General features: G+C 44.5%; 1 protein-coding gene across 4 annotated transcripts; it reads left to right on the plus strand.

The window, feature by feature from the left end:
- Nucleotides 1-1,115: 1,115 nt before the first annotated feature.
- On the plus strand, nt 1,116-11,153 carry LOC129548718 (RNA-binding protein 4B). 4 transcript variants are annotated; one of them, XR_008684389.2, is made up of 5 exons: nt 1,116-1,267; nt 1,928-2,351; nt 7,168-7,844; nt 9,683-9,904; nt 10,491-11,153. XR_008684389.2 is itself a non-coding variant. In XM_055415442.2 (4 exons), exons 2-3 carry the CDS (start codon nt 1,940-1,942, stop codon nt 7,833-7,835), a joined length of 1,080 nt encoding a protein of 359 aa, XP_055271417.1. In that variant the 5' UTR covers nt 1,116-1,267; nt 1,928-1,939; the 3' UTR covers nt 7,836-7,844; nt 9,683-11,153. The 4 variants fall into 4 exon arrangements, 3 of the variants coding, with proteins under 3 accessions (XP_055271417.1, XP_055271418.1, XP_088688583.1); XM_055415442.2 differs by having other exon boundaries at nt 9,683-11,153; XM_055415443.2 differs by lacking the exon at nt 9,683-9,904 and having other exon boundaries at nt 10,572-11,153.
- The last annotated feature ends 240 nt before the right edge of the window (nt 11,154-11,393 follow it).

The following is an 11,393-nucleotide window of genomic DNA, read 5'->3' on the forward strand; positions in this document are numbered from 1 at the left end:
TCCAATACTTTGGCCACCTCATGTGCAGAGTTGACTCACTGGAAAAGACTCTGATGCTGGGAAGGATTGGGGGCAGGAGGAGAAGGGGATGACAGAGAACGAGATGGCTGGATGGCATCACCGACTCGATGGACATGAGTTTGAGTGTACTCCAGGAGTTGGTGATGGACAGGGAGGCCTGGCGTGCTGTGATTCATGGGGTCGCAAAGAGTCCGACACGACTGAGCCACTGAACTGAAATGAACTTCCTTTTTGCCAGCAGGAGGTGCCCTTGGACCACAGTTGAATTCTCAAAGCTGGAAAATGCCCCAGTCAGTTGCCCTGTCCTCCAGCAGCTTGGTCTGGAGGTGGAGACCCTGGCCTGTCCCCAAAACAAGAAACCTCTCTGGTCCTCTATACCAAGCATTCGTTGGTGTGCTCACCACGAATCAGGAACTGTTAAGGACACATAATTAGAGCTTAACTCTCTAGCTAGGGAGAGAAAACCAGCCTTCGTGTATATGTGACAAAACCCAACTGATTTGAGTGTAGCCTGGATAGAATGCCTCTAGGAGCTATCTCAGCTCTGCCATCTTCGCTTCTGTTTCCTCACCAATGAAGTACATGTTTGCAATTAAAATTTTTTGAATTATGTTATAAAGCTCTACCGAAAGTAAAAAAAGGCCAGGTTTGCTTGAAATGTGGCCCGTCTGTATTCCTAAAATGTTGCCCCAAGCTACCATAGAGGCTGGCCGATCGCTAAGAAAACCCGCTTTTAGGAGACTCAGTGGGACAACCCTTTGTCATCAGCAGCGGCCGTCCTTCCCCACCTCCGCCCCCCGACACGGCCCAATAGCACGATCCATTGTGAATGGATCCATTATGATCCACTGTGACTACCGGGCTTCCGATTTCACCAAGGCAGTGGTTGCGACCAGAGCCTTCTGACGCGTGAGCGCCGACCCCCACCCACACCACCGTCCAAAGTGTTGATTGGCTAGTCGGGCCAGGGGGCGGGCTGACCTCCGCTCCGCCGCGCCGACAACAGCGGGCCCCGCCCCCTATCGGGGCGACTGGGAGCCGAGCCCGGGGCAGCCATTTGTACGCGGCCGCGGGATTGGTCGCCTGGCTCCCGCGAGGGTGAGGAGCGGGTGGGCGGCGCGCACTCGCGCGTGCGTCAGGTGGCGCGCGAGAAAGGCCCGGTCGCGCCGAGGTTTGAGCGGCCGTCGCCATTTTGTAGGGTTCTCTCTGACGCGGGAGCCGCCGCCAGCGCTGCTGCCACCCGGAGGTGCGCAAGGTTCTTGTGGGTGTGCGGGGAGTCTGAGAGCCGGGCCGGCCGTGCCTCTGGCGGTCGGGGATGGCCCAGGGTTTGGGTTTCTTCTCTTGCTGCGGGAGGTCCGGGGAAGACAACGGGAGGAGGCGGGGCCGGGTCTCCGGAGGGGGCGGGGCAGGGGTCGAGTCGAGTCTTTGTTGGGGAGAAGGCACTGGAGTTGGGTAGCCAGGGCGGGGGTGGGGGTTCCCAGTTGGGGTAAAGGGGGCCTTTTTATTCTTAAAAGTATTTTGAATGGTGATGCCTCACGGAAGAGAGTACACAGATTTCCCTCCAAAACCTTGTTACCAGGGACAGTTAGATATATGCCTCTTCCCCCCCCATTTGGATTCTTCTCTTACCTGCCCCCAAACAGGAGTATTTCAAGCTAATCCTGTTACTTAAAATGCACCTTACTTCACGAGGGACAATGCATGCTGACAACCGACCCGTTCGCGTGTTACACACAGCTCACACTATTCCTTAAGAGCTAACCTTTCTCCCGCTACTGAAAAAAGAAGGAACGTCTGTGTGAGCATCTCGAAGGTGCCAAGAACTTGGGCGGATTAATCCAAAATGCAGTGCATTGAAACTTTCTCCTCTTAACTTCTGAAAATCCCCTCCTTTCTTCTCTTTCAGGCTCTTGTCAGGATGGTGAAGCTGTTCATCGGAAACCTGCCCCGGGAGGCCACAGAGCAGGAGATCCGCTCACTCTTCGAGCAGTATGGGAAGGTGCTGGAATGTGACATCATTAAGAACTACGGCTTTGTGCACATAGAGGACAAGACGGCGGCCGAGGATGCCATCCGCAACCTGCACCACTACAAGCTGCACGGGGTGAACATCAACGTGGAAGCCAGCAAGAATAAGAGCAAAGCTTCAACCAAGTTGCATGTAGGCAACATCAGTCCTACTTGTACCAACCAAGAGCTCCGGGCCAAGTTTGAGGAGTACGGTCCAGTCATCGAATGTGACATCGTGAAAGATTATGCCTTTGTACACATGGAGCGGGCTGAGGATGCAGTGGAGGCCATCAGGGGCCTTGACAACACAGAGTTTCAAGGTGAACTGCTCTGGGGCCTGGGTGGCAAAACCGAGTGGGGTCTAGGTGTAGACAGAGGCAAGAACACAGGACCATGGGGCTGGCAGGGTGGTGTCTTCCATTCTACTTTAGCTGGAACTAATAGAACGATTGTACATTTGCCATGCTTAAACACAACTTAACTCTTGGAGAAGCAAACACTTCTCCTTGTCAGATTTGCCAAGATGTTTCTCAACACCTTTGTAGAATCACAAACGGTAGGTCACTTTTTCCTGCAAGCGTCATTCATTTGGGTGCTGTTGGAAGTTTAATCTGCAAATGGGAGAAGAGGATAAAGGTCTGTGGTTTACTTGCTGCTTTTGTTATGATGAGGAAGCCTTATATATTTGAGAGTTTAAATGCATAGGGCTTACATTCCTTACTGCCCTGGGCAGTGGGCCGTGGTGGGAAAGAACAAAGACATCTTTAAGAATCTCTGTGTTATAAATCTGGGTGGTGACTCTGATTTTGGGGGGGTTAGCCTTTGAGTACTCACATTTGTTCAGTATGTGATGAACTATATAAGCAGAGCCCAAAACTGTGCTATGTATTCTGCTCCACGTACTATTATTTAATCCTAAAGGGAAAAAAGGACATTTCTAAAAATGTTAGGTTGAATGGGAATTATGGTTCTGCTTCTGAGGAGATTCCGATTAGGGTGTCATATCGAATTATTTATGTCATTAATAAAAGTACATATGTTGTCATTAGTACTGCCGAAGTTGGAAGACTTTCTGGAACTGTGCTGATATGGTAGCCACTAGCCCCATGTGGCTATAAATTGAAATAATTTTGAAGTTCAGTTTCTCAGTTGTGCTGCACACTTTTCAAGTGCTCAGAAGTCAGACAGGCTAGTGGTGACTGTGTCAGTGCAGATACAGAGCATTTACATCATCACAGGAAGCTCTGTTGTACAGCCCTGTTGTACAGGCTTTTTGTTGACAGTGTCATCTTAGACCACATGTTTACATCCACTTTTCAGGTTTATAAATTAAGATCATTTTTTTCTCTGAGCACCATTTAAAGCATTGTAAAGATGTACTTAAGGGTCCTCTACTAAACCTAGAAAACAGAAAAGAAATGGAGAAGAGGAAAAGTTGACCAGAAAAGGGTAAGAAAGTTTGCAGATAGTAGAGATTGCAAATAATGCATCAGATATTTCTGGCTTCAGCCAGTGGTGTCCTGGCTTTTAGCTGCTGTTTAAAGCACAGGGCAAAAATTGTAGATACTTGCTACCATTTACTTGTCATATGGTCTTGGACAAGTGTTTTAACCTCTTTGTGCTTCGTTTTCCCCACTTATAAAATAGAGTTATAATGACCCCTGCCGTACCTCCCTCACAGGATGGTAGCGAGGCTAGAATGAGGTAATAGATGCGAAAGTGCTTTGACAGTAAAAGCACTGTATGATAAAAGGTGAGTGGTGTTCGCAACAGCAAATGTTTCTGTGATGGTTAGAAACTTCTTTAAAATGTTATACTTTCCTCATTTATATTTGGTTTTCTTTTATTATTTTGGAAAGCTGTTGTGCTTCAGATACCTTTAAAAATACCCTGAATTATTTTCATTGGATGAAGGAGGGCATCATGAATGAACAGTGTTGGAGAAAATGGGAGTTCTCTCTTGATAGGTAACAAGCAAATGTGAAAGAATGCAGTTAAAGTCTGGTACAAACTGCAGTGATGTTCTTGTATAATACTGCTTGTCTTTACCTTTTTAATATGCAATTGAGTAAAAGAATAGGATCAGAAATAGGTATATGGACGTCAGTTAATTGAGAGAGGGGTTGGCTTGAAAGAAATGTATTTTAATACAGTGGGTTTCATTCAGGATGTAATAACACAGTGATCCATGATATTTTTTTAAACGTCATTATTGGGGGAAAAAAAGGATCCTTTATTTGGTTTTCACATTCTTAGCCTGAGCCCTCTGGAGAAAACACTCAACTTTTCATTATGTTTTACATACAGACATTTTTATAACCAGCTCTGTTTTTTTTCCAGATGACAAGAGAAAGATTAGCATTGCAGTCTTACAGAAAATACAATCTAGATACCAATTTGTCACATTTTTTTCATAAAGCCTTTTTATTCATCTCCTAATAAACGGGACCTCTTAAGAGTGCCACTTTGGTCATCTTTTGAACCTTTATATGTTAATGGCTGCTACTGAGGCTTCCTAAGTGTATGACTTATGAAAGCAGCAGAATCTGAGTTTACCTGAGTCTCTGAGGATCTGTTTCCTCCCCATAAATAGCAGTAAACTGAACCGCTACTGACTTAGCAAGCAGTTTCATTGAAAGACCCTGAAGAAGCTATTCCCAAGTAATAACTCAGGCAGCTGAACTGGGAATGTTATATGAGATTATGTGTTTTTTTACCAATATGTAAACAAACATTAAATTGGAGTACAGTTGTATATCAAGCTATATCCCTAATCTCTGGGTCCTGTTACTTGGTAGGAGCTCACCAGTGAGGATCTCAGGTTGCCCACCTCTTTCTTTCAAAAGAAAACACTTGTGGGAGGTGGAGGCTGGTTTTCTGGGAAATGTTGGCAACATACCTCAGTAATTTTTTGGAGATTTCAGAAAATTTTTAAGCTTTTGGCCTCTCCAAGTGTAGTAGAGTAGTAGAATTTAATCTTTCAGTTTTCTTTGCATTGGTTCCTTTAGGTAATAGAGAAGCACAGTATATTTCAATTATCGTAAGAATTTTAGGAAATTTAAATTAAACACCTGGTTACAACCTTTGGAAAGATTGTATGAAAAAAACCTATCACTTCTGTTGTAGATCTTTTAGTTCTAGATTTAAAAATTTGTTTACCTGAATCCTTTTTACAGCTACTACAGATGTTTATAAACTTCTGAGTTCCACTCTAAAAGCAGTGGTGGAGATTGTATGTAGTTATAGAAACATCAAGTGGAAAAAAATCACTGGGTTTTGTTTCTCAAAAAAAATGGACCCATAATCTGTAAAGGATTAAGTTACATATTTTCCTTGAAAATGTACTTCTAGGTCTCCGGATTGGCTGCTTTTTAGATTGGCATGGTTACACTGACTTCAGAATTGAAACACTGTTTGAGTCTGTCACACACGTTTAATGTCACCATGCATGTTTGAAAGCCAAGTAGCTGGTAATCCCTCCAGTCCAAATTATAGGGAATTCTACATTTGGGATATAAATTGGGGCAAAAATCTGTGTGTTTCTGTTCTAAGCACAGTTAGCATTTGACCTGTAATAACTTTTAAGAATGGGAGTATCTATATGTTTGAAAATAATGGGATGGCTAAATGCTGCTTTCATATTAAATTGCTGTTTGGTATCTTGTTGACTGTATCTGTTTATGGTGGATGCTGCCTCTCTACTAGCAGCTGGAAGAAAAACCTGAGCACCTCTGTTTCAGTTTGAGGCAGCAGCTACTAGAAACTGGGGTGGTAGGAATGTTGGACGTTGGGCAGAACTGAGTTTGACTAAAGTGATATTACTGCACTAACCCGCTCCCCTCTCAGGGTCAGTGCATGGCGCTGTTCTGGCTGCCGTCCTGAATCTGGCTGTTTCCAACAGGATGGTGGAGCACGAGGCCTCCTACCGCATAGCTGCATCCAGAACAAGGTCTGTTACAGAGAGAGCAACTTGCTGATCGCGGAGGGGGGATTTGTCCTGAGCAGCCCTTTAGAGTGATGCAAAGCCCCAGTTCTCTACATCTGTACTGGCTGCTTTTGGCTATAATCTGTAAAGCATTGACTTGGTCTCCAAAGTCTTAGGCAGTTTGGCACCAAATGCTGCCAAGAATATGCCTTTTCTCAAACTGCTTTTAAAGACCTTGGATGCTTTCATTAGCAAAGCAAGGGTCCCCGGGCTTGGTTGTACACAAGCCCGGGGCAAAGATTGTTTCTTCTCTTAGCTGTCCCTCGTGCTGGTCATTTCCTGCAAGTATGGATGTGGCTTGTTTGTACGGGTGCCCTGAAGCCTTTAGGCCAGTGCTGCATTTTTCTAACAAGTAGACAGTTCCCTGTGAAGAGTTGTTTAAGGGTTTATGCAGTTTACTGCATAACAGGACGAAATGCCAATCATTCCATTATATGAAAACACATTGTCCCTAAGAAACCGGTACTGCTTCCAGAACCATTTCTTGCTGTTGAGAGACCTAGGTCAGGTAGTTTTCTTTTCCACAGCAGACGTGGATTCACCTTTGCTAAAAAAAAATGTGGGGGTGGGGTTGAAGTCTGGAAGGTCTTATGAGGTCCTGGAGTTGAAGCAGATGATGCGCCAGGTATGATCTGTGTACCCAACATAGCCTTCTGGTGACACTTGCAAAAACGGCTGGAAGAAACAAGGTGGACAGCATATGCTGTGGTTTTTTAAGCTACGGTACATGCTTAGGCCTTCTGTGGCCCTGAGTAAATCAGTGGGAGGTTGGTAAGATGCTTTACTATGCGAGCATAACTGAGGTGTTGTTGGATATTTGATTGGAAAAATTGTCAGGTTTTGATAATAGTCTTAGTATTGAAAAGTGGAAACTCAATTTCTGTGTTGGGGAGAAGAAAGTCTTGGAGACGGAAGTAGGAGGGAATCCTGGTCTACTGGTGTAAGTAGAAAGTATTGACTGGTTTCTGAGGACTCAGATTTTCTAAGTCTCATCTGTTAAAACTTCAGCTTCTTTTTTGGAGGGGATTGTTGAAATAGGGTTGTAGGAGTGTGTTTGTATGTTTGTGTGTCTTTTGCCAACTAGTTGATTTTGGGGAAGACATAGAAGGTTAATGAGTTATAATAAATCTTCTTACATCTATTTCCTAAAGGCAAACGAATGCACGTGCAGTTGTCCACCAGCCGGCTTCGGACTGCCCCTGGGATGGGAGACCAGAGCGGCTGCTATCGGTGTGGGAAAGAGGGGCACTGGTCCAAAGAGTGTCCAGTAGATCGTTCGGGCCGCGTGGCGGACTTTACCGAGCAGTATAATGAACAGTACGGAGCAGTGCGTACACCTTACACCATGGGCTACGGGGAATCCATGTATTACAACGACGCATATGGAGCACTTGACTACTATAAGCGTTATCGAGTCCGCTCTTACGAGGCAGTGGCAGCAGCAGCAGCAGCTTCTGCGTACAACTATGCAGAGCAGACCATGTCTCATCTGCCTCAAGTCCAGAACACAGCTGTGACCAGTCACCTCAACTCCACTTCCGTTGATCCCTACGACCGACACCTGTTGCCAAACTCGGGCGCTGCTGCCACTTCAGCTGCTATGGCTGCTGCCGCTGCCACCACTTCCTCCTATTACGGAAGGGACAGGAGCCCCCTGCGTCGTGGTGCAGCTGTACTCCCCACAGTTGGAGAGGGCTACGGTTATGGGCCAGAGAGTGAGCTGTCTCAGGCTTCAGCAGCTGCACGGAATTCTCTGTATGACATGGCCCGGTATGAGCGCGAGCAGTATGTGGACCGAGCGCGGTACTCAGCCTTTTAAGAACTGGAGGTGAGAGTGGGGTGGGTGTGGTTAAGAGATTCCATTTAGTTCCCCAGGAAGGAGCCCTGGCCACATAGAGGGGGCTAAAGCCACCTGTTTGCTGTCAGGACAGTATCGGAAAGGTAGTCGCTGCATTTTAGTCTTAAATATTTCTCTAGGCCAGAGCTTCATTTGGCCTGTTGAGGTCTTCATTTACAACTCCAGCCAACTTGTCCATCCCGGGAAAACAACAACTCAGTTTATTAGTCAGGATATTGTTTTTTTAATCAAATGTAAACAAATCCGGGTTACAAGAAGCATAGTTGAAGAGAACTAACACTTGAGTACTCTCTTTGTATATACATCATTTAATGATACAGTGAGGTTTTAAGATACTTTCTCTTTTACAGAGAAAGGAACCTAAGGCTCAGAGAGGTTAAGTACTTTGTCTAATGTCATCTGGTGACTGAGAGGTAAAGCCAGAATTCATACTCAGGCGTACCTGAGTCCAAAACCACTTTCTCTTTCCACCACAAAAGTCACTGATTTATGTTGAAGAGTATAGGTTCAGAAGTTAATGTCATCAGTGAGGATTTAAACTAACTTCAGATTTCCAACCTGCTAATGAAACTATTACTTAGCTCATGAGCCTATCAGAGAAAACTCTTCTAATATATAAGCCAAATAAAATCCTCTGAATTTTAGGCATTTAGTTCCAAGACACTTGCTGGAAAGCAATGTTTTGATGCCACTGTCTGCTCTGGATTCCGTGGAGTCCCTTCCTTATTATTAATCCAGAGCATCTTGTTCTCCATGGGCACTTAGCTGTATTTTCTGCATGGCTTATGATGCTACTGTCTAGAGCCTGACACTTCCCATTGCTTCCAGCAAATTTTGGGGGTTTTTTTGTTTGAGAACATGTAAAGAGCTAGATTAAACAGGTAATTTTCTGAAGTGTATGAAATCCCATTGATGGTAACCCTAGCAGTTTAATTTTTCCTCTTTTAGGTAATGTAAGCAAAGATGTTGGAATATCAAGAATAATTAGAGTGTCTAGAGATTGATACCTAGTACCTTGAAATTGAGCATCAGCAGAACTGGAGGCCTAGTAGGAAAGTTAACTGAGTTATCACCGAGTTTTCAGGGTTCTTAACATACCTCTTTGATGTATAAGAAAACCAAGTGACAGGAGTTTTCCCTTTTGCTTAGCTTGCTGCTGCTGCTAAGTCACTTCAGTCGTGTCCGACTCTGTGTGACCCCATAGACGGAAGCCCACCAGGCTCCCCCGTCCCTGGGATTCTCCAGGCAAGAACACTGGAGTGGGTTGCCATTTCCTTCTCCAATGTGTGACGGTGAAAAGTGAAAGTGAAGTCGCTCAGTTGTGTCCGACCCTTAGCGACCCCACGGACTGCAGCCTATCAGGCTCTTCCATCCATGAGATTTTCTAGGCAAGAGTACTGGAGTGGCTTGCCATTGCCTTCTCCGTTGCTTAGCTTAGCGAGAAGCAAATATATGAACCTGTGATGTTATATCCTGTGACTGACAAGACAGGGATCTGCTGTGACTGCTGTGTAACAGGGAGTGTTCATGTGCACGAAGTAGATCCTCTTAGCAACTAGTGTGGTCTGCCATTAATCTTTCAATGCTGCTGGCCTTCCGTGAGGTTAGGATATGTCTCTAAAGTAAGGTGGTGTCTTCTCGACAACTGTACATTCCTCTCAACTATGTTCCAGAGTTAAACATTAAATAGTATGTATTGTGGTCTTTAAAGTATTACTAAGGTGTGTTTACGTGGTTTTTGACTGCTAGCAGTGGTTGTTCAACTAACCTCTTTTTAGTGATGACTGTTAAAGAAACTTACCTTCCAGGTATGAACCTCATATGGACTGAATAACCCTGAGTTGGTTGCAGTCCCAGGAGCCTGATGTTAATGAGGCTGCCAGGATGAAATACTCCAGAACTGTTGGGGATCCAAATTCGGGTCTCACCCTAGCAGAACTGATCCAAGAACGTCACAACTTTTGAAGTCGATTGGCACAGATCAAGACCAAGATTTGGCCCTTTGTCTGTAATAAGTAGAGGAACTTGGTGTGAGTTAACTTTTTTTTTCCCCCAGCCATTGGTGTCTGGAGTTCCCATCACCAATGGAAGAATTAGAGAATTTAGGATTTCTTCTCTTGTTTTGGTAAGGGAGATGGTCAATTAAAGGAACTACTGTAATTGTGACTCTAAATCTGTGACAGTATGATAATGCAGGTATGTTGGAGGATGAATGAACCACTCCTTGAAACCCTTTATGATTGTCATTTCTGAAAATGTGTTTATATGAAAGATTAAAATGAGACATATTTAGAATAGTGTAATTGACCATATTTGAGACCTAGCATCTTCTGATTTTTTTGAAACCAAAAAGTATGGTTCTTGGTATCTGTAGGCCCTTGTTTCAGTGACAGTAGCCTTGTATCACAGTAGTAGTCTTACCTAAAAGATGGGTAAGGAAATGAGAAAGATGTATTTATCACCAGTACACCAGTCTTCAGACAGACTGCTGCTTGTTCTATATGTAAGTAGATTCCTATATATAGCCATAGTAGAAAGGTAATTACATGAGATGTAACTTTGATCCGCTCTGACTTGGTTTTGTTTTGTTCTGTTCTTTCTCCCCCTGGAATACAGGACGGGACCAGGGCCCTTGTACTCGGAGCCAAGCTGCTCTCCAGGCATTGTGTAAGCCTCTTGTGTTGTGCTCTCTTTCAGGTAGGATAATTGCGGACTGAACCCTCGGGCTGCGGTCATATATGAGAACTTGCTCCGCGCGGTCCCCTTTGCCGGGATGTTTCCATTGCTTCATGTTTCAGTAAACAAAGGAGTTTGTGACCAACTGTGTTTTCTTTCTTACTTTACTTCTCCTTCGTTGCCTTTCTCTCCTGGTACTAGTCTGTAGCCTTTCTGTTCTCACGTCCTCAGCCTCTGAGCAGCCCTAGGTAAGCATTATGTTGGCGCCCTTTCTCCTGTACAGTGGGATCCCTCTTATCTTGCTTTCCTTAGGCGTTGACCCCTTCTCCCTGCCTACCTGCAACATCTCCTTTCCCTTGAAAATGACCACGTAGAGGCAAGCAACCTTTTACTCTTCTCTGTTAGCTCTGGACTCTTTAACACTGAAGCTAATCTTCTGAAATTGCTGAGACCATTGGGGTTTTGGTTGTTGTTTTGTTTTGTTTTATGTCTGACCTGTGATCGTGGTACAGCAGTAGCTGAAATTTAGCCTTGTTTTACTCCATTTCTCCCACTTTTTTTTTTTTATATATATTTTGACAAATAAACATTTCTAACACTTAAGTATCTTTTTGTATTTGTGTGACTTAATTTACCACAAATGTCTTCTGGTTCTTTCTCAGTTGTGCTCAAACTACAAACTTCAGTGGAAGAATAGATACCTGAAAAGATTTAGTGAGATAAGTACTACAGCCTCAGCACTGAGTGGAGATAAATTAGCCAGCATCTTGAGACATTAATAAGTACACTACACCTAGTGGTCAGGCGCCTTCTCTCTAAATAACCAGAGCTGCTTTTTCCTGT

This window comes from Moschus berezovskii, chromosome 25, assembly GCF_049115385.1.
Source record: "Moschus berezovskii isolate FMDL1 chromosome 25, NW_MosBer_1.0, whole genome shotgun sequence".
In the NCBI taxonomy this organism is placed as follows: Eukaryota; Metazoa; Chordata; class Mammalia; order Artiodactyla; family Moschidae; genus Moschus; species Moschus berezovskii.